This window comes from Dipteris shenzhenensis, chromosome 2, assembly GCF_047967505.1.
Source record: "Dipteris shenzhenensis isolate YYH24624 ecotype China chromosome 2, Dip_SZ_1.0, whole genome shotgun sequence".
NCBI lineage: Eukaryota > Viridiplantae > Streptophyta > Polypodiopsida > Gleicheniales > Dipteridaceae > Dipteris > Dipteris shenzhenensis.
The window spans coordinates 2,829,315-2,851,086 of record NC_141597.1 but is presented as its reverse complement, the minus strand read 5'-3'; the positions used below and the strand labels follow the sequence as shown (position 1 = coordinate 2,851,086).

Sequence of the window (21,772 nt, the reverse complement as noted above, 5' to 3'; positions counted from 1 at the left end):
GCAACGGTCTCTCACATGGATTCCAAGTCCTTTTCATTACTTGCCGTCCTATCATTCAACTCCTCGCTACTATTATTTCTGCCAGCTCTACCTATAGATTAGGGAAGATTTAACTAGATTTTAGGCTAGCTTAGTACAGTGCCACTTGTTTGATGCAGGGCCACACCTAGGAAATCACAACGGACCACAAACAAACTAAACGTCGCTAGTGCTCCATCATAGGTTTTATGCCACCACAGCCTTGACACCCTTGGGCTCCCCCTTGGGATTGACCCCCCAACCTCCAGAGGATCATTGCAATGATGCCACACCACAGCTTCCATGGGCTCATACATTTTTATGTATTAATGTTTCTATGATTATGTTGTATTTGTCTTGGGTGTTAATGCCCAATTTAAGGCTCCACCCATTCATGTCATCGTATCACGTTCTTTCAGTCACATAGACCCCTTAGTCTTTTCAAAGGCCTTTAATAAATCTTCTTTTTTCTTTCTTTTCTCTATCTATCTAGCTATATATACACACACACACACACACACACACACACACATATTTTTTTTGGGTGAAATCCATTGGTCATTATATTACAATGAACAGTTCTCATGGAAAGGGACAACCAATTACAAGCATCAGAAGATATCATAATACGACAAGAAGGAAGGATAATTTAGATCTTGCGCATGCAGACACTCATAAAAGGATTGCCTTAAGGACGCCCCGAAGAACGGATACTACACACACACACACACACAACAAGTTATAACACCAATGAGTTGTCGCAGATTATTAAGCATGATACAATAGCAACTTAGAAGCATCATTCTGCTATCTGCAACCTGCTTTAAAGGAACTTGATATGAAGGCTAGCTTTGTTCTTTGAACATAGAAAATCCATCATGTGACTGGCGAACTCCACCACTGAATCTACAAGAGGAAAAAACCTTCAGGACAACAATACAACTAATGAGTCCAAACTCTGGTTGTGGAGGAAACTAGAAAGAAATCCTCATGTGGATACAGGCCAGGAATTCAAAAGCATATTGAAGTTAATACAGATTATACACTTGTTTCATGACAAACCTGGACTATGGAAATGCCTGCTTATGGAGATAGACCCCTAGCAATTCCATATTATGCAACACCAAAAAACACTTCCAACTTAATCATATCTTCCCTCTTTTTCCCAAAAGACCATAATGTGTAATTGCATAATGGCTGAGCATATCCCTTCATTGAACAGAGCATCTGCAGCTAACCTAATGCATACTACAAATACCTGATAAGGGCAAATACAACCAGTACAAGAATCACAATAGCCAGTAACATTAACATGAGGCTCACAAGGGAGCAGCCACCAGTCGCCTTTTTGCTCAAAAAGCCTAGCCGTCTCTGCACATTCTGCATCAGCATACCATTGCTAAAAATTACACACGTTACACTGGATAAAAGTGACAAAATGTGCACATTGCGAACTGTAGGAGGGTTACATGACACAATAAAGAGAATTAACCAGAAACCTTTAAGCGTGTGTTAGTGGCATCTGCATCCTCGTCCAATTCATCCTACAATCAAACAAGTTATCAATGTTGATCGATGTTTACGAACAATAAACAGATGTGTTATGCTGAGATGCTATCACATAATGATTTTATGTCAAGGACACTTACCAGAAGCTTTGTATGCAGATCCAACTCTTCATTTACAGCCAAAGCAATATGCTTCGTGCTTGTAACAGTTTCTTCTAGCTTTAACAGATCCTCATCCTGCTCTGCCATGTGAAAAAATTCGAGAAACAGTGTCGGTGCAAAATAACTAGCAGAATCCTACTGACAACATTCGTGTTTTAATTCTACAACTTGTTAGGACATCCTTTGTAATAGAACATCAGTTATGTTGGAACTTTCTTCCAAATGTCATTTGACAAGAAGCAGCTTTAAAATAGAAAACTGAAGCCGGGCAACACATCTTATCATAACCAACAAAGTCAGTGTACCAGTTCTCAAGGCCATTAAAAAGAATCTTTGCAATACTTGAGCATTCAAGCTATTTAATCAAGCAGTTTGTCTCAGCTTCCCACGCACTTGGACCCTCAACACTATCATACTCATCCAAAAGGCAGGGGGTCCCATGGATCCAAGCAACTACAGGACCATTATGATCGGGCATGTCATGTCCAAGATATATGCTTCAGCGTTAGATATGGAGGTCAGTCGCTATGCAAAGATGCAGGGACTCAGAGCAGATGGACAGGTAGGCTTCCGACGTGACCACAAAACCATGGATCATATCCTGACACGTAGGAGTGTCATAGAGGAGGCTAGGACACGGAGAGAGAGGGTATATTAATGCTTTGTGGTTTTCCGCAAAGCCTTCGATACAGTGCCTCGAGCACGCCTCATTAGGTGGTTACAGGAGCTGGGGTATGGGCCGGAGATAGTTTGGGCTGTTATGGCACTTTATGAGAGGATCTCACGCAGGGTTCGGACAGGGGGCGGATGGACAGATGAGATCCCGAGCACCATTGGGGGTCAAACAAGGTTGTCCACTCTCATCGACCTTGTTTGGCCTCTACATAGACGAGCTTGAGTCTTTTATGAGGACACTAGGGCGTGCTGGTTGCTCTCTTGCTGGTTACTTGCTCTAGATCCTTTTGTACGCTACAGTTTCGTGTGTCATTGCACCGACTCCATATCGAGAGTAGACGAACAAACGGGATACCCAGGGAGAGTCGTATCTACACACTGTGTGAGCGCTATGGGCTGGAGTTAGAGAAGCACTTTCTCTTCCATTGCGTAGTCTACTATGAGATTCGTGGACAATACCATTTCCTTTTCAAAGACGGATTCGAGGGCCTCTCCAGACTCCTCTTATACCCTGATCAAAGATGCCTGGCAGCTTTTATTCGCGAGGCAGTCCGACATAGAGATTGTCTCATCAAATCGAGGAGACAACAGTAGGGGACAGTGCCCAGTCCATCCCAGAGTACGATCACAGAGTTCTTCCAAGTAGAGCAGGTTGCTTTCCCAGCCACGGTTAGCAGGAGGGGCAAAGACCCTGAGACTGAGACGTGGCACACCCCGCAGAGGACAGACATACAGATCACTCTCATCGACATCTGCTCTATTTTCAGACGTGGGGTACAGCCAACTGGGGTTACAATGGCGCTCGTCAAACATCAGGTGAGAGGGCACGACAGGTTACTCATCCAGATAGCATTCAGCAATCCATTATGAGCTTCTTGCCTACACTGCCTAGTCCGTCGTTAGGTATATCTTGATGTTCTATTTGCCTATTGTATTGTATTGGATCAGACTGTGTCTCCACATGAGGATGATGATGCCAAGATGGCTGTATATGATAATGGTGGACATGTACCATGATATCACTAACTATGTCTACACAGTTTTCTAGCATGGGTTAGGATGCTTGCTTAGTAGCTCCACCCTTTGCTGATTGTATCAGGTTTTTCTTCAATCTCATAGACCTATCGGTCTTTAGCAGACTTTAATAAACTTTATTTCTTTCTTCCTTCTCAATTCTGATTGCGTCATGTCCACTGTTGCCTCTTGCTCAAGTCACCAAAGAAAAAGCCTGTAGTCGTCCTTTGGCTAGACTCTGATGGACCCTCCTCGTCTCGCCTCTACATGGAAGAAGTTGATCTCTCTGTCATTGGGCCTCCAAGAGTAGCCTTAGAAACGTAGTACAGATGAGGTACCAAATGGCTGACCCCGGTGTTCAAAGCAAAAAAGCAGCAACTACGCAAGCACAAATCACGACAGCGATTGCACTACCGCAGGTGGCACGCACAATGACAAAGGACACCAAGTTATTATATATAATGGCTAGTAGGAGGGCTTGTGTCTACCAAGAGGAAGCTCATTGCGGAATCATTTTGGGGATTCAGGTTCTCCTAGAATGGCTAGGAAGATGTGAGCTACGCAGCTCCACGTGGCAACCATGTCGAGGGTCCACCTATTGGATTAGGGTTGGTCACCTCCCCACTTGTGAGCCCCAATATGAGGAGTGCGTCGGGGGGGGGGGAGTTGGACCATAGAATAGGAATAGGCATGGGGCTGCCACATGGGCAGCACATGGGCTGCCATGTGGGCAGCAGAAAGAGAGAGAGGAGATACTTGGTAGATCAGGCCACTATGGTGAGCAGGAGTGGTGCAGGAGTGCCACAAGCTTTCTAGGGCCTAGAACAGGGCTGAGCAGAGATGTAACAGTTGTAGCAAGTTATGGAGGGCCTAGGGGCTTGGGAAAGATGCTAGATATGGGCACGCCTCCCTAGGGCCAGTGGCAGCTTGCCACATGGCCAGGCAGGGCCAACAAAAGGCCACAAGGGGGCTTGAAGGCAAGGACCTTCCTGAAGGACAACCTTGATTCTTCGTTTGGAGGAATTAGCTTCAGTGTCTAAAGGAATTAACTACCCCAACCACATCGATGTCGATAGCAATGCTGACACCAATGGACCCTCTTTTAGTGAGGTCATGGCAGATCTAGCTTGTGGAAGCCTTGGCCATCATTGTGGGTACAACTACGGATATGGTGCTTCCTCATATTTAGATGGCGAACTCTTCTCTCGAGGCCTAGACGACATTGAGGGATATGTATGAGATCAATAACGATGCGATAATCTTTGACCTCGAGACAAAGCTGCACGGCATTAGGATGGATGAAGGGGAATCGCTACAAAAGCACATCACCAAGATGAAGGTGGTGTGGCATCAGTTGGCCGCAATTGGTCAAAGGATGAGCTCAACTAGGATGGCAAGGCTATTGCTAGGACCTGCTCCCCCAGAGCTATGGTAGTTTTGTGACTACGGGTAGAGGACGGCACTGGCGAACTTCAATGAACTAGTTCCATTGCTACTGCAACAAGAAGCTCGGGAAAAGAAGTACAATGGTATGAATAAGGATCACAAGGCCTTGATAGCGCAGGACAGGAGCAAAGGCATGGGCAAGGGTAAGCCTGGCAAAGGCGAGCCCAAATCTGACGAGACAGAGCGGAGTCTTCAGATAAAGACAATAAGAAAAAGAGAGAAAGAAAAGAAGTGCTTCTACTGCAATGAGCCAGGACATTTTGTGAAGGATTGCAAAAAGAAAAAGGCCGATCAGAAGAAGGGAGCCAGCTCAGAGTCAAAGGATTCAGCTCAGTTGGTGGTGGCACATGAACTTTTCTTGCTGGCAACTTGGAGTGCTATTGAGATTAGGTATGGACCCCGGTGCTACTGTCAGAATGTCTGAGAAAAGAGGAATCGGGATGAGTCATCTGGATGCTTGGCTCGTATTGTTGAAGCAAAGGGGATTCTTCAACAGGATCTAAGGACTCAGAGTCAGATGGAGGCTGTGACTCAAAGGGCGACAACAACACAAAACCACAATTGGAGCTTCACAATCCAGGTAATCTAGATTTATACCTGGGATATGATGTCTCGGGTATGTTGTTTGGTTGCAGACCTAGCAAAACGCAGAACGGGTTGAAACAAACCCTGAGAGCTGGTGCCTGGAGAACTTCAGGCTGTTCACCCATCATCAGGGGGACAGTTGGAGGATACTAGTACTTGGAGAGCTCGAGTTAAGAGGGTGCAGGTTCATGAGTGAAGGTGGTGGTGCCATCAGGTGCTGCCAAATATGGACCTGTGTACCAGAGTGATGTGCGAAGGCGAAACCGGACCTGGCGGAGCAAGAGCCACTGGTTGAAAACCAAGGAGAAGCCATTGGTTGAGAGGCCATTGGTGAGAGGGGGTGTTGGATTAGGGTTGGTCACCTACCCACTTGTGAGCCCCCATATGAGAAGTGCATCATTAGAGTGGACCATAGAATAGGAGTAGGCATGGGGCTGCCACATGGGCAGCACCTAGGGGCATTAGAGAGAGAGAGAGAGAGAGAGAGAGAGAGAGAGAGAGAAAAGAAAAGAAAGAAATTTTATTAGAGTCTTCGGAAGACCGATGGGTCTATGAGACTGAAAGAAAACCTGATACAAATCACAGTAATGGTGGAGCTACTAAAACGAGCATCATCACCCGTGCTGAACCCTAAGTCTGATCATACATAATCAAATATATATGGATGTAACAATGAAAAGAAAAGAAAAGGATTGGAGTGGAGCGGAATCCTCCGTATGTCATGTCGCCCTAGCTGGTGCATAGCCGGTGATGGGACGCTGGGCAGATCAGGCCCACCATGGTGGGAAGGAGTGATGCACGAGTGCCACAGGACTGTCCATGGATGGAGAGGACAAGCATACCTCAGTACGTACTGGTCGGAAGCTTTCCAGGGCCTAGAACAGGGCTGAACCTCTATGTGCTTGGTACACATATGAAACACAGGATTGCGCACAATAGCCAAGGCATTGTGGCTGTCTGTGTAGATGGTAGTAGAAAATGTCTAGCTGATATCAACATCTGCAAATAGGGTAGGAAGCCAGATATACTCCCAGTCAAACTGGCCTTCAATAAATTAAAGGGCAGTAAAACTAACAAGTAACCAGTCAACACTGTTACATTAACAATTCAGCAAAAGTATTACCAGCAGGCTGGGAGCTAGAGTGCCCCTGCACCAAGACAAAGACACAGATTGGCCCCAAACCTTCGCGCCCCTTCGGTATTTATTTAATTAAGCGAGAGTCCTTGAATCCAGTCTATACAAAGAATACATTCCTTCTTACAATTGGGGAATTTTACATCCCATTGGGCATCCACATACTCTACATAGCCTTTACTGTTCACTGCTCTCACCACTCTTGGAAATAGGTTTCCATTCCTATTCCAGAAATCTTGCACACAGACCGAAACAGTCACTAGTAACCACACTTGGCCACACAAGTCCCCATAGCTGTCACTAGTGCCCAATTAGCCACCTATCTGCTCAAAGCAGAAAAGGAAAGCATACCGGAGCTTTCTCCACTGTCCAAGACTGCCATGACCAATAGTCTCTCACCCTATGGGTCGCACATATCCTGATGCATCAACTTGTTTTCCACGAGAGGATTGGCATCACAACACAGCAAACACTATGGCAGTCACACCTGTACCATCCCTCTCTAGGTTCAAGGATACTTTCCATCTCACGCATGGATTCCTGTGTACCAACGATCTGCCATCTGCCTAGCAACCACTGCCTACATGTGACTCATCTCTTTGGGAAAAACACAAGTATGTTTGTACACGAACCAAGATACCTGCCAAAAATCTTTTGCATCATTAACCCAAGCATCAACCCTGCTGGGCTCTGCTTTCACCATTTCAAGCAATAGGCATCCAAAACCGTCCCGAGTACTTGCATATACCTCCAAACTGTTACTAGTAATTCTCTTTGAATCACACAATCCCTCTACTTGCTACAAGTACTTCCCAAGACACTGATGCATCCAAAACAATGGATGATTGCATACCTGACCAGATAGTCTAAGGCAATATTTCGCGCTCATACACGAGCTTATGCACATCAACAGGGAAGGCTATCAACCCTCTGATCTGAGTTGCCACCCAAACAAAGGCCAAGCAATGCCTGAGAGCAGCTCACTCCAAGGCTATACCAGACAGCAAGGCGTACCTCCCCACTCAAGGCTGCCCGTACACAAGCGTGGCCTACAGTCATACATCCAGGTGAGTGTCCGTACAAATGTCTTGCATCAGCCATACACAGCGCCTTTGTGGCCCTTACAAAGCCTTTATACAGGCGTATTTCGTACAGACACACGAGCATATTACATACACCCACATGACTGTTCATACCCACAGTCCCTACACCAAGCATATGCATAAGTCTCCGTACAGCAACCCATACATAAGCGTGAAGCCTTCGTACGTGCACGTGAATTAACTTGTGAGCAAGCCGTACAACCACAGCTACTACCGAACAGGCGTCCATACGTTGGAGAGCCGTACTCTTGCGCTTCTATTTCCGTATGATGGGGTATACAAACCGTGGAGGCCCCATACGTTTTCGTATGTGCGCTCTTATGTTCACCGATCTCTCCCCGCCCCAACTAGCCCATCCCAGGTGCTTCCTATGTTCCAATCAAATCAGAGCCTCGTGGAGCTGGCTGTCTGCAAGTGCCACGTGAACTTGCCACGTGGTTGACCCACGTCAAGATGGGGCTTTGGGGCTTTTGCTCCCCAAGGCCCTCTATCGACCCCTCCTAGGGTCCATTAGTCTTTCACTTACCCCAAGGCATAATTAATGCCTAGGAGACCCCTTTTCACACAAAACAACCCAAGCCTTGCCCCTTGTTTTTCATAGGGTCCTGCCCACATGCAAGCTTGCATGCAAGCACCAAAAATCACGCCCTCGTGACATACCCCTCTCTTGAAACATGGCAAGCGACCTCGATTGCATCTGAAATACATGTGAACATATCATCATTAAAGCATGTATTACAAATTGTCATAAGATATATGATTGTTCAGAGCCTAGGGTAGCAATCTATATACACTGCAAAAACCAAGTCATAGTGATGACTAGTACACTGATCATAGATGTCCCAAGGTAGATATACTATCAGCAAGCAGTACCTTGGGTGAAACATACAATGTCACCGAGCGACCTCTAGATATCTGAGCCTACTTAACAAAGAGACAAAGGTACTACCCCTCTCTTGAGCATCAAGAAATGCTCTAGACCCACGCTCTATTGAGCCTGAAGGAGCAACAACCGAAGTTGGCTCAAGCTAAAAAACTTCCAAGTAAAGCTGAAACAACTGAGGTGTATCTGCCACTTTGCATACAATGGTGAATGATTCTGAAACTTCACCAGATAGAAACTTTACCTCTAACTGTCCTTCCCTTCTCTGCCAATACCTGCTCTGGAACTAAGATATCATCAAGTTCCTCATCCTCTGGCAACACACAGAAAGCATCACTTCTGGCACATCTCCCTGGAAAGGTGAGAAGATTCACATTTCAAGGATTATGAACCCTCCAAAGATCTGGTAGCTTCAAGCATTAAGCTACATCACTGATCCGCTAGCATATGATGCCAATCCCTACCAAAGCATTCATCTCTTGTCACAAAGCTGGCTAAAAAGTCTGCACTGATTTCAATAAAGCATCAGTACGGCGATGCCTTGCACACTAGGCCTAAACTGCATGTAGCACCAGAGACAACCATGTATCTGAAGGAATCCATCTCTGAGAGTATAATGCAAATGCTGCTGTCCATCAGACCACTGATCATAGAACCTTGCAAAATCCCCATCCTCTGCATCCTATTCCTTCATTGCATCCAACTCAGGAGGAGAATATCTCAAGGTCTAATGATCTGTCTGCATAGTGAATTCAGCCCCTAGCAAGTAATGCTCCCATGCAGAAAGAGCAAAAGCCACAGCCAGCAACTCTTTTTCATATACTTGCAAATTTCTTTCCGCATCTTGCAACATTCTACTCTCGTAGGCAACAACCCGTCCATTCTGCGTGAGAATTGCACCAATGCTATTCCCACATACATCATAGTGGACAACAAAAGGCTGACCAACATTGCCATTACCCATAGCAGGGTTTGCTATACCAATCCCAATACTCTGCATACAAAGCGTGCCTACAGGAGCTCCCATAGTGCCATGCATTCCACTTTGCATCCCTGGCTGCATACTAGTGTTTCAATTCATAACTCTCTGCATTCCGACCTGCAAACCCCCAAGCATAAGCCCTTGCATACCTTGCATTCCAGGCTGAAAACCAACAGGGTAATTTCCAAGCATTCTTTGGCCATTCCCAACTTGGCCAGCCATTGCCTGAACACTAAACCACCACCAAAATATCTTGGATGCATTGTGGGGTGCGGAATAACGTGTTGTCCCTGATTTGCATGCTGAAAACCATTGCCTTGGCCATGCAAATCAACACCACGACCATGAATAAACTGTTGCAATGGAGCACCCTGTCCATTTGGCATACTTGTTGGCTGTCCATTCAATGGCATATCTCCATAAGGCTGCCTACCAGCATTCTGATCATCTTCAACCAAAGCTCCCTCAAACAAAGATTGTCCATCTTGGGAGGACTCATGTTCCCTATCCCAATCCTCGTCACTATGTGACATACTTGCTGAATTCTCCTTGCTGCAGTACAATTACAGCAAGCAATACTTGCACCAGAGACAACCACAGGCTCACCTCCTTAAAGAAGATGGTGATGTCTCCTCTCCAAAGCAACCACGGACTCACCCTTGAGAAAGTTGGTGATGTCCTGACAACAGAACCATGAAACCGGCCTTCAATAAATTTAAGGGCAGTAAAACTAACAAGTAACCAGTCAACACTGTTACATTAACAATTCAGCAAAAGTATTACCAGCAGACTGGAAGCTAGAGTGCCGCTGCACCAAGACAAAGACACAGATTGGCCCCAAACCTTCGCGCCCCTTACAATATTTCTTTAATTAAGGGAGAGGCCTTGAATCCAAGCTATACAAACAATACATTCCTTCTTACAACTGGGGCATTCCACATCCCATTGGGCATCCACATACCCTGCATAGCCTTTACTGTTCACTGCTCTCACCACTCCTAGCAATAGGTTTCCATTCCTATTCCAGAAATCTTACACACAGCTCGGAACTGTCACTAGTAATCACACTTGGCCACACAATTCCCCATAGCTGTCACTAGTGCCCAATTAGCCACCTATCTACCCAAAGCAGACAAGGAAAGCATACCGGAGCTTTCTTCACTGTCCAGGACTGCCATGACCAATAGTCTCCCACCCTAAGGGTCACACATATCCTGATACATCACTTGTTTTCAACAAGAGAATTGGCATCACATCACAGCAAACACTATGGCAGTCACACCTGTCCCATCCCTCTCTAGGTTCAAGGATACTTTCCATCTCATGCATGGATTCCTGTGTACCAACGATGTGCTGCCATCTGCCTAGCAACTAAATTCAACTTAAAAGTATGAGAGCTAGCACCAGATAACACATCTAACTTATGCCAGGCCTCAAAAGGGGATTTCAAATCTGAAATATGATGCACATAATCATCTCCCAAACCTAATGCAATAATGCATAAGCTTTCTCTAGCCTTTTAGCATCTGCAGGTGTAGTGAAGAAGAGTCACTTGCCTTCCCTTTACCTTTGGTTGTGATGGATTCACCTTCTTGAGATGATTGATTCCCTCACTTGACCAAGTCCCACAAATTCTCTTTCATAAGCACAAATTTGATTTTCATTTGCCCAGTGTGAAAACCTTGGCCATTGAACTTGTCTTATCTTAAAGGTGGCCATGAGAGGGTCTTACCTTTATATTTAGGCAGTGTCTGCTCTCTTACAAATGGCTTATGAGTCTCAACCATACAAGTGCATATTCCAAAGTATATTCACATATCATAAATGCATCATGAGCTTTTCAAAAACTGTCAAATTGTAGGACAGTGCTCCAAACGTGAAACTGAAAAATGCCTTAGACCACTTCTAATGATCAAGCATCCAAAAGCCCAAAGATTACTGACATAATAATCAAACTTTCTAGCAATTAACCATGTTCAATGGTTCATAATAGAAGAAAATGTCACTGTTACCCCCAAATTGAACAGTCTGAAATTGGAGGCCTCAATTGAAGACTTCAAGAGCACAAACAAAGGGCTTTCGGTGGAATGGCAGCCCTTACTGTAGAGAGTGCCAGCATGAAGCAGAGGCGCATTTTCACGCGACATTGTCTGTGGGAGTGTTGCCAATTCTGACTGGTTTTTTACTAAATGCTCAGCAACCACTCGACCAAATGAGCTCAAATTTGGACACAACACTCTAGTAGTCGCCCAGCTTCAGCTCATAGAAATTAAGCTCTGGTACAGCACACAGGCCGGGGGAGCCATAATGTCGGCGGGTAGACAAATTGACGGTGTGGACAGCAGCGACTTCTATCCTCTAATTGCTTGGGGCTGAAGAGTCGCCCATAGCAAAGAAGTATGTGGCTCAGAGGGCTCAAGGAATGGTCCACTACAAAGGGAGAACAAGCTCTTACAAATTGTTTGGAGAAGTGGGAAAGATGGAGCTTCAAGATGGAGGAGGTGAAGAAGATGATGATGCAGCACTTTCAGGGTGGATTCTCTGGAACCTAGGGGCTCTGATACCAAATGAAGAGATGGGTGGGATAGAAGAGATTCATGATGACACAAAGGAAGAGCACAAGTAAAACCAAAAGCATGTATATTGAAATGAAGGGAGAAGATCCCTTATATAGAGTGGAGAGGAAGGTGTCCTAGATCATAGTCACCTCCCCTATATCAGTGGCAATCGGCCCCTACATCATAGAAACTGCCTATATCAAAGGAACCTCCCATGTGGGGGGGGCCTTATACATACATCATCACCTGTGTCATGGTCTGACACCTCATAGCACTAGATGTGCTTCTTCTACACACACAAACATGTGACTCCCCTAGATGCACACATGCATCTTAGAGCAAGCCCTTGATCACATTTATCCCAACACATCACTGATCTGCTAGCATACGATGCAAATCCCTACAAAAGCATTCATCTCTTGTCACAAAGCTGGCCAAAGAAAGTCTGCACTAATTTCAATAAAGCATCAGTATGTCGATGTCCTACACACTACCTAAACTGCTTGTAACACAAGAGACGACCATGCATCTGAAGAAAAAAAGAAAGAAAGTTTATTAAAGTCTTCGGAAGACCGATGGGTCTATGAGACTGTGAAAATCTTGATACAACGAGCAGTGGTAGTGGAGCTACTAAACGAGCGTCCATACCAATGCAAAATGCAAAAAATGCAAAAATGCAGAATGGCAGTACTAAATCCTAAGTACAACATAGTCATGTCGATGGTCGACTATATATATCAATCTCAGCATCATCATCAATATCATCATCATCCCCAGCAACAGCAAGACATCAAGATGGATGAGGCAGTGGAGGCATGAAGTCGGCAATAGAGTGCTGTCGGCCACTCAACGATGCGGTCCTGGCACGTCTCCTGGTGGTAGCTCTGCGTCTAACTAGGGCTACTATGACCCCCGTCGGTCACGCTCCGACTCTAAACAAGGAGGGGATGTCTCCAAGTGTGATCTGTGTGTCGACCCTCTGTTGGAGCTGTCGGGTCACGGGCTCCAAGTCACGGTCATGTCGAGGCCTCATCTCGTTGGGGTCCATGTGATCTAGTTGAAAGAACTCCGTGATAGAGCTCTGAGAGGGATCAACCGAGGAAGAAGTCTGCTCCTGTCTCCGTGCTCGGAGTATCCTCTCGCGGTATCTAAGTGCCTCATGAATGAAACCTGCCAAACACGGCTGGTCTGGGTAGGAGAGGAAATGGGCTAAAATCCCATAACTATCTCTGAAGAGGCAGTGGAAACGTCCTCGGATCTCATAGTACACAGGACACCTGAAGATGAAATGCTCCTCTATCTCAACCTCCTGCATGTCACATAGTGTGCATATGCGCCGCTCCCTGGGTAGTCGCTCTGCTCTGCTGCTCTCGATGCGAACTCTGTGTGAAGAGACCTGAAACTACCCAAGAGTTCCCTAACTCGATACAGATATGTGATGACCTGAAATGCAGCATCTAGCTGTAAAGGGGGTGACCCAAACTCAGCCTGAATGATCTGGTGAGGAACGGATGACTTACCACGAATCATCCGCGATAGCATGAGAACCTATAGCCGCTCCACACGGGCCCACTCTGTATCCGACAAGTCTGGCCCCCAACAAGGGCTGCCGTACATCCCTGCTGGGCGAGCCAAGGAGTCAAAAAGCAACCCCTTGGTGCGTGGATCCTAAAGATGTGAGCGGAAGCACTGCCTCTCTAGCCTGGCCAATGAGGCATACCCTCTACTCAAGCGTGCCTGCATCACAGGTCTCATAGTGAAGCTCGGTCCAGAGAAGATAACCCCAAGATAAGTGTATGATGAAACTATCTCAATAGATGACCCCGCAAATATGAACTGCTCCTAACGCATGATGGCTCGAGATGTATTGAAGATCACCCACGTTGACCTTCAAATCACGAGACTCACAAAAGGACTGTAGTGCGTCTAGGTGTCTCTGAAGCCCCTCTGCTGAGAAAGACAAGAGAGCCACATCATCTGCATAGAGCAAAATCTGGATCAGCGTGCCCGCAAAAGAGCAACCTACACCCCCTTGTGTCTGCATCATTGTCTCAAGCTCGTCAATGTAGAGGCCAAACAAGGTAGGCGACAAAGGACACCCTTGTTTGACCCCGATGGTACTCATGATCTTGTCTGTCCACCCGGATCCTACCCGAACTCTGTCAGAAACTCTCTCGTAAAGTGCCATGACAGCCCAAATGATGCAACAATAAATCCTCTGGTTCCGTGACCTCGCCTCCTCGATGATACATCTGAGCGTCAAAATGTGGTCCATGGTTCCATGATCACCCCGGAATCCGGCTTGTCCTGCTGCTCTGAGTCCTCGACACTCTACAAGTCTGCTAACCTTGGAGTCAAGTACTAATGCATAAATCTTGGACATGACATGTCCAATCATAATGGTCCTGTAGTTCTTCGGGCTCATGGGATCCCCTGCCTTGTGGATGGGTGAGATAGTGTTAATGGTCCAAGTGTGTGGAAATCCCAAACAAACCGCTTCATTAAAAAGCTTTGCTAAGATCGGGGCTAGGAGGTTAATCCCATATGCAATGAACTCAGTGCATAGTCCCTCATGATCCTTCGCTCGGCCATTATGAAGTTTCATTACAGCATCCTTTACCCCTTCTCTAGTGAAGAGGGTGCAGGATGTGGGACGAGGCATGTGTGAGAGGCTAGGGACTGTGGCTGATTTGGGATGTCATAAAGTGTGCGTGCATAATCAAACCAGATCTGGGTGTCGGTGAGTGGCGGAGGGGACCGTCCTTCTAGAAATCTCCGCCAGAAGTCCCTAGAGTTGTTACTAAACAAAATGTTCAGTAGCTCCTCCTCGTTTCAACGAACGAAGTCTAGTTTCTTCCTCCGTACCAGTCTACGGTATTCACGTAGCGTATCTGGTGCGCTTGGAAGACTGTTTTTGGTTTCAAATCTGAGTTGACAGCGTAAGGCCTGACACTCATCATCGTACCAACTATTACAGGGTACGGTTCCAGGGGGTGGTGGGCGGGTGAAGCCGGTGGTGTGGGAAAAAGCGTGAATGGCAGCCTTGTGTAGTGAGCGGGTGACAAGGGTAGCACGATCCTCTAAAAGGGATATGAAGTCAATATAAGCGAGAAGTATGTACAGACGGCCAGAGTAAGAAGGTGAGTAATCTCGATCAAAGCGTATATCGTGGTAGGTGGAAGTGGGGTGGAAGGTGCTGTGCGAAGGGAGGCGGAGATGCGAAAGAAAAGGTATGTATGATCAGCCCCTAGGGGGAGAGGTGCTACAGTGAAGTCAGTAATGCGAGATGTGAAGACAGGGGATCCCATGATGTAATCAACACTGGAGCCCCCCCCATGTGGAAAGCATGTGAAACCGAAGGACTTCTCCACGGCTAGAAAAGTCAACGATGGACTGATAAAGGGCAGCAAATGGGGATGTCTCATCATCACCTCGAATATCTCTGGCAAAGTGGGAGGTCTCCGGGGGGAAGTAGCAAACTGCGACAAACAGATCCTGGCTGTCCATGTGTCGTGTTCGGATCCAAAGAAATCTGGAATGTGTATCTCTCTGCTCTACTGAAATGATCCCCCGAAGTGTGGAAAAAGGACTGCAACTCCACCTGAACCTCGAACTCCTCCTGTACCCCTCATCTCATCTCTGTAGGCAGACTCCCATGTATATCCACTGACTATTGGAAGAGGGCGCTCTGGACTCTGATGTGTCTCTGTATAGAAGACTATGTGGCAGCCTGTATAGGATTATGAGAAGTTCCCTGGTTCTGACCATAAGGTATCATTATAGTTCCAAATGGTGCAAGACAGCGTCTCGGATATCTGAGTCTCATAGACCCCGCTTCCCTATGTAGGGGAGGGGGCAGGTGTCCTACGGGGGCCTATAAGAAGTCGTCCCTCTCGTACCACTGCCCACTTCCCCTCCTTCCGGGCCTGATCCTACCGCTGCAGCAAAGAGCGCCTCTCCTCAACCTGTAGAGGTGTGAGGTCCTCATCCATAGAGATCGCTGGCTGATCTCGAAGGACTGACCTGCGTCGTAGAGCTGAAAGTCGTGCCTGAGTGTCATGAGATCGTATGATCAGGGGTTGCTCTCGGTTGGGATCTCTCCCCACCCACCATGCCCTCTCTATCTTGTGCTCAGCCACACCCAGGGTAGCGGTCACGAATGCAGTCGCATCTACCATCGGTGTAGCCTCAGTGCGTGGGATCCCACGTACTCTGATGTTGAGAGCCTTACTGGCTCTCTGTTGCTGCTCCATGAGGGTAGCCAAAACCCTGTCCTGCACCATGAGGAATCCATCTCTGAGAGTATAATGCAAATGCTGCTGTCCATCAAACAATTGATCATAGAACCTTGCAGAATCCCCGTCGTCTGCATCCCCATCCTCTGCTGCTATCAACCCTTTGCTCTGGCACAAGAGTTGCCCCCCAAACAAAGGCCAAACACTGCCCGAGAGTAGCTCACTCCAAGGCTATACAAGACAGCAAGGAGGCACGCGTACCTCCCTGCTCAAGGTTGCCCGCATACAAGCGTGGCCTTTCCATATAGTCGTACCTCTAGGTAAGTGTCCATACAAATGTCTTGCATCAGCCGTACATAGCGCCTATGTAGCCCGTACAAAGCCTTTATACAAGCGTATCAATTCTGTACAGGTAGACGAGCATATTTCGTACACCCATGTGATTGTTCATACCCACAGTCCCTACACCAAGCGTATGCGTAGGTCTCCGTATAGCAACCCATATACAAGCATGAACCCTCCGTACGTGCATGCGAATTAGCCCGTGAGCAGGCCGTACAACCACAGCTACCTCTGGAACGATCGTACAAGGAACGATCGTACAGTACCGAACAGGCATCCATACGTTGGAGAGCCGTACTCCTGCACTTGTGTTTCCATATGATGGCGTATACAGACCATGAAGGCCCTGCACGTTTTTGTGTGTGAGCTCGTGTTCACCCATCCCCCCCTCCCCCCGACTAGCCCATCCCAAGTGCTTCCTATGTTCCAATCAAATCAGAACCTCCTGGAGCTGGTTGCATGCAAGTGCCACGTGGCTACTTGCCACGTGGTAGACCCACGTCAAGATGGGGCTTTTGCCCCCCAAGGCCCTCTTTGGACCCCTCCTAGGGTCCATTAGCCCTTCACTTACCCCAAGGCATAATTAATGCCTAGGAGCCCCGTTTTTCACACAAAACAACCCAAGCCTTGCCCCTTAATTTTCATAGGGTCCTGCCCACATGCAAGCCCGCATGCAAGCACCAGAAATCATGCCCTCGTGACACCTAGCATAAAATAGATGCCACTATGCAACACCCTCGTGCCGTAACAACTAGCCTAATCACTTTCCGGAAAAGCATGCATGATTAGTGATGTCTTATCATCATAAAGAAGCCCCACATGTTGTGTGCCTTTCAAGTAATGGAGGACACGTTTCACTGCCTGCCAATGCTATGTTTTGGGTTTGTGCATAAACTTGCTTACTTGGGAAATGGCATACTGCAGACAGGCCATGTGTGACACAGGTAAATCAGGCACAATTAGCAAGACAATCATGGAACAAAGACAGTCTTAGACACAGGTCAGATGTCACAAGGGTGCGATTTCTGGTGCATGCATGTTGGCCTGAATGTGGGTAGGACCCTGGGAAGACAAGGGGCAAGGTCATGGGTTGCTTGGTGTGCTAGAACCCCTAGCAATTAATGTCTAATGGGGTGTGGAATGCCACAGATGCAAGAAAGAATGTATCCTTTATGTAGTCCGGAATTCAGGGCCTCTCACTTAAGGAAATACCGAAAGGGGCGGCAACGTTTGGGGCCAAACTGTGTCTTTATCTTGGTGTAGGGGCACTCTAGCTCCCAATTTGCTAGTTGTATCTTTGCTGAATTGTTGATGTAATAGTGTTGGCTGGTTATTTGTTAGTTCTACTGCCCTTTAATTTATTGAAGACCGGTTTCATGGTTTTGATGCAGGGACATACAATCTTCTTTAAGGAGGTCAGCATGTGGTTGTCTCTGGTACAAGTATTGTTTGCTGTCATTGAATTGCAAGAAGGAGAATTCAGCATCTATGTCACGTAGTGATGAGAATTGGGATAGGGGACAGGAGTCCTCTCAAGATGGGCAATCTTTCTTTGAGTGATTTTCTGTTGATGCTCAGAATGTTGATAGGCAGACATATGTACTTATGCCATTGTGTAGAGGCCTATAAGGTCGGCCTACTATAGCAGGAGTTGGGCCTCCTACAACCCTTCCCCATGTATTCAAGGAGAGCACTCTATCCCATTATCCACACATGCAAACTCCAGCCACACAGAGACGGTTACAGCCAGTCTAGGAATAGCTTGATACGATGCTGGTCTAGACCTGCTTGGGGCAACTCATCACCGAGTCCAAGGTGGAAATGCCTTACTTATAATTATATATTTCACTTCACAATGATATATAGAGCAACTACTCCCTACATTCATGCGATTTCAGCTCAGGCTCCTTCCGCATAGTAAGTAGCACAGTTGTGCAATCATGGGATAATGTATCCAAATGCTTCTTGCATGCAAGTCACATGTCTCTAGTAAAACAAGTCCAAAGAAAACACTAAATGTCACAATCAATGTGCGTACACTTGACTAGTCCGTTATCAATTTTCTTTATCTTCTCCAATCTAAGATAGTTCTGTCGCAGCTATTGTGCTCTATATCTGCAAACTACTTTAAAAGCTTTTACTTCTTTGTAACTCATCACATTCTTTTTCAGTGATATCAGCCAACTCTTATTCACACAATTTACACATTTTAGTTTTACTTTCACACAATTACAAGAGATGATAACATACCCCTCATAATCTGCCGTTGCAGCCCAATAATACCGGAGTTATCAAGGCCTGATGTTCTGTTGTTTTCTTTAGCTTCTACTTTCCCATCTTGACCAAGAAGATTGCTCCTACCATTTATGGTAAAATATTCCCAGATTAGTTTCAGGAAACTGCTTAAAGAGAGAAACACTGCTGTGCAACAACTTCAAAAGATTCACTATACTGAATCACTATCTTCCTTAATGCCATTACAGCCTATTATCACCAATATAGCCTCATAAACTCATGCGAACAATGTGTCACAGTGCAGCATTAACCCATATTATTTTCAATAACAATACAGCCATTCAACATCACCTCATCAACTCATGTGACCAGCATCTTTCTGGCATTAAGCATATCTGTTAAAGGGATGGATCTCATTCACATGCTCAATAAATCTAAAAACACTGTTTAGGTGATTTCAGCGCATGGACACATGCTCCAGTCACTAGTCACCTACTCCAAGATCTCACATCTATGGTATAATATTGCAACGATGTCTACTATAGGTGAAGGTGGTTACTGTATGATATAGTGTCTCAAAATATATTGGATGACCCTCATGGTTGTAATAAGAAGTCAACACTAGGTTATGAATTGTGTAACCAATGTTTAGGGCTATAGTCTATCTGAAGACCTCAACTCTAGCACCTGACTATAGTTAGGCTAAGGCACCTAGGGTTTTGGAGTTTACACCCTTGATACTAGGAGTAGGGAGACTATTGGTTCTTATATGTAACAAAGGTGAATTTTACTTGGTCATTTTTAGCTTGGTAGGGTTTTAAATGGCTTTGTAATGGAGTAGTACTTTAGTAGGGAATCCAAATGTTGCCACGTGGCATCTTAGGATGGTTATCCCATAATTCATGTTGAGGACCAAACCTGTAAAATGAGGGTCCCATGCATTCATTCATGATTGGGAATCAGATAAACATTCATCACAAGCTCATCATCCATGCTCTTGGCTGAAACTGAGCTGAATTCAACTGGGACTTGACTCCTAGCCTAGGAATGACCTTCCTAGTCTATAGCTTTTGCAGCCCCTCACAAGCCATGGTTTCTACCTAAGATGCCAGGTACTTCGATGATTCAGCACATGGATTCCATTGTTTTTATGCTGTTCTACACATCTATTACTGTCTACTCTCATTTCTAATTACATAAGTTGTGGAAATAAGGTTAGACTAGCATGTTGTAGGCTAGTTTAGCTACATTGATATTAGAGCCTTTTCAGGGATCTTTGTGGGAAAAACATATCGTTTTGTTTTGAAATTTGGAGCATGGTGTCTTGAGCCTTGGGCCTACTTCTCTGCAAAATTTCATCGCCGGACGTTTTTTCAATCATTCTCAGCGCAATGATCTCCTGAATACAAGCCCTAAGGTGCTGCATCGAAATTCCCAAATTTGGACCAGAATAGCCTAGGTTCCAGCAGAAATTGGTTCCAACAGAAGCAATTCTGACCATCAGCAGCTATGGTTTCACTCAAATTTGGGGCTTTTAGGGTTTTCCTTGCTTATCCTCCCTATTCTAATCCATTTATACCTAGTGTGGACATTTGGTTGAAGGATTGAGCCCTAAATTGGTTAAACTGGGAAATTTCGGAACTGACCAACCAACAAGTGCCACCTGGCCAGCTAATAATATTCATTGTCAGATTGAATTTCTCTACGTAGTGGTTCAGATATAGTTTTGAATCTTACACAGGCTCCTATACAGTGTTCTGACAGAGGTGTTACTATTCAAACAATGTTCAAATTCTGCAGACAATGCTTCTATAGAGGATCAGACAATAGATTCTGTTCAAACAGTGCCTTCCACATTGTTTGACAGTGTTTCTGGCAGTAAACCACTGTTCATTAGAGCTCTACAGAGTTTTTATAGGGAGATTGATTGGCTGCCCATCATCTGCAAGGCGGCCTAGTAACCTCAGCAAGAAGCATCAGTTGTTAGACTTGGCCCCCATTCCAGGAGATGAGGCATTAATGGAGTCAACCAGACTGGGTAATTGCTCCAATGAAGGAGTCCAAGATGATGGCATGGACCATAATGATGTCCCTGGCAGTAGCAAACACGATACTCCAGAAAGCACCTCATTTGTGCAAGCTTCTCATGCAGGTGCTTAAGGACATGACAATGAATTCTTTTGCCACTATGAACAGGAAATTAGATCAGCTCAAAAGTAGCTATGTTCATGAAGGAAAGAGGCCCATGGAGCAAGCCATGGAGGATGACTCAGATTCTGAAACTGACACCATAGCTTGGCCTAAGGAAGATCCTCATGGATTCATGTCTTCCGCTACGAAGGCCTATCATGTTAATGATGGGATATCTCAAGAAGTATGCCACAGGCACACCTTAGGTTTTATGTGTGTGTGCTAGAGGCACAGTTAGGTGCCCATAAGCACTGTTAGGTGGTGGTAGATGCCACATAGGATGATTGAGAGATTCTAGGAGCTGATTGAGGAGATGATTGTGGAGCTTGGTGGCTCATGCCTACATATGGACCTCACCTTTCTTCATTCCATAAGCAAGCAAGCATTCTCTCATTTCGTGTTTAGCTTCATGCTTTCCTTTCACTTCTTCAACATGGTATCAGAGCACTATGATCCTCCTTGAGCCCATTTATGCCATGTCTTCTTCTTCACCTTCCTCTCCATTTTGCCCCTTTCTGCCCAAACACTTGGAGGGCTGAGTTCTCTACCTACAAGCAACCATTCCCAGGGTCCTTCTGGCTGGAGAGACCCTTCATATGGGCGAACTTCCACGTCAAAGGAATTAGACAATGGTGCCCACAAAACCGCGCAACAGTCGCCTTCTTCTCGTCGCCATTTCGTTCAATTTGACTTGCTGGAGC

General features: G+C 45.9%; 1 protein-coding gene across 1 annotated transcript in view; it reads right to left on the bottom strand.

The window, feature by feature from the left end:
* Positions 1-687: 687 nt before the first annotated feature.
* LOC147904233 (syntaxin-52-like) overlaps positions 688-21,772 on the bottom strand; it is a 48,045-nt gene continuing 26,960 nt past the window's right edge. The window contains exons 3-6 of the mRNA XM_087393668.1: positions 18,897-19,003; positions 1,668-1,768; positions 1,518-1,562; positions 688-1,398 (exon numbers count right to left, since the gene is read on the bottom strand). Of these exons, the coding sequence (XP_087249794.1) occupies positions 1,267-1,398; positions 1,518-1,562; positions 1,668-1,768; positions 18,897-19,003 (385 nt within the window). The 3' untranslated portion in view covers positions 688-1,266. The remainder of the gene's footprint in view (positions 1,399-1,517; positions 1,563-1,667; positions 1,769-18,896; positions 19,004-21,772) is intronic.